At 58.3% G+C, this 3,538-nt stretch overlaps 1 protein-coding gene across 1 annotated transcript; it reads right to left on the minus strand.

Annotated features, from left to right (window-relative positions):
- Positions 1–1,682: 1,682 nt before the first annotated feature.
- Positions 1,683–2,297, minus strand: GUITHDRAFT_51279 (hypothetical protein; the record flags this gene model as incomplete). Its single annotated transcript, XM_005820215.1, has 1 exon — positions 1,683–2,297. A coding segment is annotated over one exon (615 nt), but the record flags the coding sequence as incomplete, so codon positions are not given.
- Positions 2,298–3,538: the final 1,241 nt, after the last annotated feature.

The following is a 3,538-nucleotide window of genomic DNA, read 5'->3' on the forward strand; positions in this document are numbered from 1 at the left end:
ATACTAGGCACCTCGTAGAGCCTGGACGTAGCACATTCCCTCCACGCGAAACCCAGGCTGAAGTCCTGATTGAGATTCTCAAGTAACAACCCCTCACTCTCTCCAAAAAAATTGAACCCCCTCTTCCCCCCCTCCCGAGGAGTCCCGCGCCGGAGTAGAAAGTCCAAGTACCTCAGCTGGTATATGACGACAAACCCGACGACGACATTAAAGTTGAGAAGGAGGAGGAGGAGGTTGAAGTGGAGGAGGAGGAGGAGGAGGAGGAGGAGGAGGAGGTGTGTGGGGGGGAAGGGGCATGGGCAGGAGAGGGGGGGAGGCAGCCGTGACGTGTGACTGCTCCAGGCATCCGATCTTCGAGGAGGATGAGATGACTCTCATTCTAGTTGGGGGGCTGCTGGGAGGCGCTGCAGGTGACGGAAGAGGGAAGAGCACGAGCAGGGGCAGGGGCAGGGGCAGGAGGTGGTGGAGGAGGTGGTGGTGGAGGAGGAGGTGGAGGAGGAGGTGGTGGAGGAGGAGGAGGTGGTGGTGGTGGTGGTGGTGGTGGAGGAGGAGGTGGTGGAGGTGGTGATGGAGGAGGAGGAGGTGGTGGGAATGCTGATGTTATTCGAGGCACGAGGGCACATGACTGATTCTCGACAGGCTACGCTCAAACAGCCTTCTATTGAATGCCGGGAGGAGAGGAGGAGGAGAGGAGGAGGAGGAAGGGGAGGAGGAGGAGAGGAGGAAGGGGATGGGGAGGGTGGGGAGCACAGGCGGGTGAAAAGAAATTCTTCCTTCTCCATTTTAACCTATTCTATAATCAGATCAATGCTCAACATCTTTTCTGTCCTGCTCCCACATTCTTATTCCATTGCCCTCCTGCTTACATAATCCTCCTCGCCCTCCTCGTCTGCAGCAGCAGGAGCGCAGCTTCCTCCTGCCTGTGTTAGCGCATCTTCACATGGTCGTCATTTCACGCAATGATCCTCCTCGTAAGATTATTTCCCTGCCGCATCTCTGTTTTCCATCAGCAGTTCTCTTCAATAGATCATCCTCTCTCTTCCTGCTTGTTGTACACTCTCCTCTCCCTCCATCTTCCTCCTCTCCCTCCATCTTCCTCCTCTCCCTCCCCTCGCCATCGCCCTCCTCCCCCTCCCTCAAAAAGCATCAAAAAAAAAAAATTAATTCTGCGAAAATTTTGTTTTAATGTTCAGAGGAGGAACCAGCTCCTCCTCCTCCTCCTCGCCGCTGCCATCTCCCCCTCCTCCTTCTACTACACCTATCGCTACCACTTCCTCCTCCTCCTCCTCCTCCTCCTCCTCCTCCTGATTATTCTCAACGACAGCTCTAGTACTGTCTCTAGGTTTACAGTGTGACTTCAAAATCAGTGACCGCGCTAGGCCTTCCAGCCTCCGGTGAGGAAGGGAGCAGGGATGGGGTTGACCGCGCTAGGCCTTCCAGCCCCCGGTGAGGAAGGGAGCAGGGATGGGGTCGCTGGATGGCTGGCTCGCGCTCTTGAAGAAGCAAGTGCCGGTCCCACCAGCCTTGTGCGTGAAGGACTTGCAGTTGGCCAGCTTGTTGCACTGCCTGCAGCAGTCCTGGAACGTGGGGTAGTTTCCTTCCTCCTTGATGTCCCCGAGGCCCTTGAAGAGCTCGTAGTTGTCTCGGATCGTGTAGCCCTCGCACACTCCCTCCCCCTTGCTCTCCTTGTGCCACTCGAAGTCCACGTACGAGTCCAGCAGGCTCCTCTGCAGCTCGAGGTCCCGGTCGTACTGGTGGACCACCCGGGCCAGCTCGTTGTTGACGTTGTAGACCTTGCCGGAGCGAAACTTCATCACGTGCGCCTGCATGTTTGCAACTAGCCCGTCGTCCTGCCTGTTCACCCTCAGGTGGGGGATCTTGTCCGTGTGGACGAGCACATTGTGTACGCCCTGGTCGACTCCGTTCCTCTCGCAGGCGGCGAACTCTTGCTTCATGATATGCTCGCTCATGGCCTGCAGGTACGACTTCACTGCGTCCATCGTCCCCATCGAGATCCCCGAGCAGATGATGGGCTTCGAGGACAGCCGGCTGAACATCTCGGGCCCGAAGCAGTCCCTCACCCAACCCCCGTTCCACCCGCACTGCCCGATCGTTCGATCCTGGACGCCAGTGAAGGCGAGGAAGGAGGAGGAGGAGTCCTTGAGGATCTCAAAGGGGTCGCCCTGGAACGCCGTGTCGCGCACGTCTGCCATGAGCACTCGTTTGTACTTGTCGGGGTGGAGGCTGAAGAACTGGTGGATGAGGGGCCACCGGATGGTGGACGGATGAAACTTTCTCGTCCTCTCCACCATGGACTCGCTCGTCTTGAAGATGATGAAGTTCACACCTGCTTCTCTCCCGATCTTCTCCACCTCCTTCTCCAGCTCGTCCACAAACAGAACGATGTCGCATTTTGAGTAAGCTCTCAGTGACTTGACGAACACGGCCAGCTGAACCGCGTGGATCTTGTGGGCGATCCCGATGGCGATGTCGGTCGATCCTCCTCCCTTCAGCTCCCGCATGCTCGAGTCGCTCATCAGCTTCTCCTGCGCCTCCCCTTCTCCAGCTGCCACTCGCGCAGCTGGGCTGTCGCTGGGAGCTGGAGGGGAATGAGTGCTGGGAGCGGGCGGAGAGGAGGAGGACTTGAGAGCGCTGCTTCCCTTGGTCTTGTACGTGTCCTGCACTTCCTGCAGGATGAGCATGCTCGTCTGCACCGCCAGCGCCACCATCGCCAAGCCCATCACCGCCTGCGCATGCCAACGCCGCATGGCGCTTGGTCAGCCAACATTCGCGGACCTCCTTGTCACTGCTTGCCGCCGCTGCCAGTCACTCCCGGCCGTGCCGAGTCACTCAGCAGGCTGAAGACTGAGATCAAGCGGAGCTGCTCCTTTACTCAAAGTTACTGTGACTCAAAGTTGGGCCGTCTGTGCTCGGAGCTACTCGTCTAGTTCTCAGACTTCCCGCCGAGCTACTAGTCTAGTACTATCTCTTTACTCGCCGCGGCGGAGTCGTACTATCCAGCCCGGGCTCAGTCCGACTTTCAGCACTGAGCTGGCCCAGGGCTGACTTGCCGCTGTGCTGTGCCTCGGATCCGATGATGGCAGTTACTCTCAGATTGCCGCCGGTGACCGTTCAGCCTGCGATCGCCTCGCCCCGGCCACGCCCGGCCGGTATGACCGACTCTGAAACTTGGCCAAGTAGCGTACGGTCTCGGTGCTGTCCTAACTTCAAGGTAGACCTTCAATGGCAGGCTAGTTTGTGCGCCCCCCCGGGGCCCCACAGTCTGCGCGGGATCGCATGGGGTGGTGAGAACGTTAGGAAGCCGCATGGATGCTCGCAGACTAAGGGGAGGGAAGAAGGGAGGGAGGGAGGGAGGGAGAGAAAGAGGGAGGGAGGGAGGGAGGAAGAGAAAGAGGGAGGGAGGGAGGGAGAGAAAGGAGGGAGGGAGGGAGGGAGGGAGAGGGTCCCATAGTAGTCTAATTTGTTTAGATTGAAAAGATAATTCAGGGAGAAGCTCTTCTGACTGAGCCTTTAAACC

This window comes from Guillardia theta (genome assembly GCF_000315625.1).
Source record: "Guillardia theta CCMP2712 unplaced genomic scaffold GUITHscaffold_185, whole genome shotgun sequence".
Classification (NCBI taxonomy): domain Eukaryota; class Cryptophyceae; order Pyrenomonadales; family Geminigeraceae; genus Guillardia; species Guillardia theta.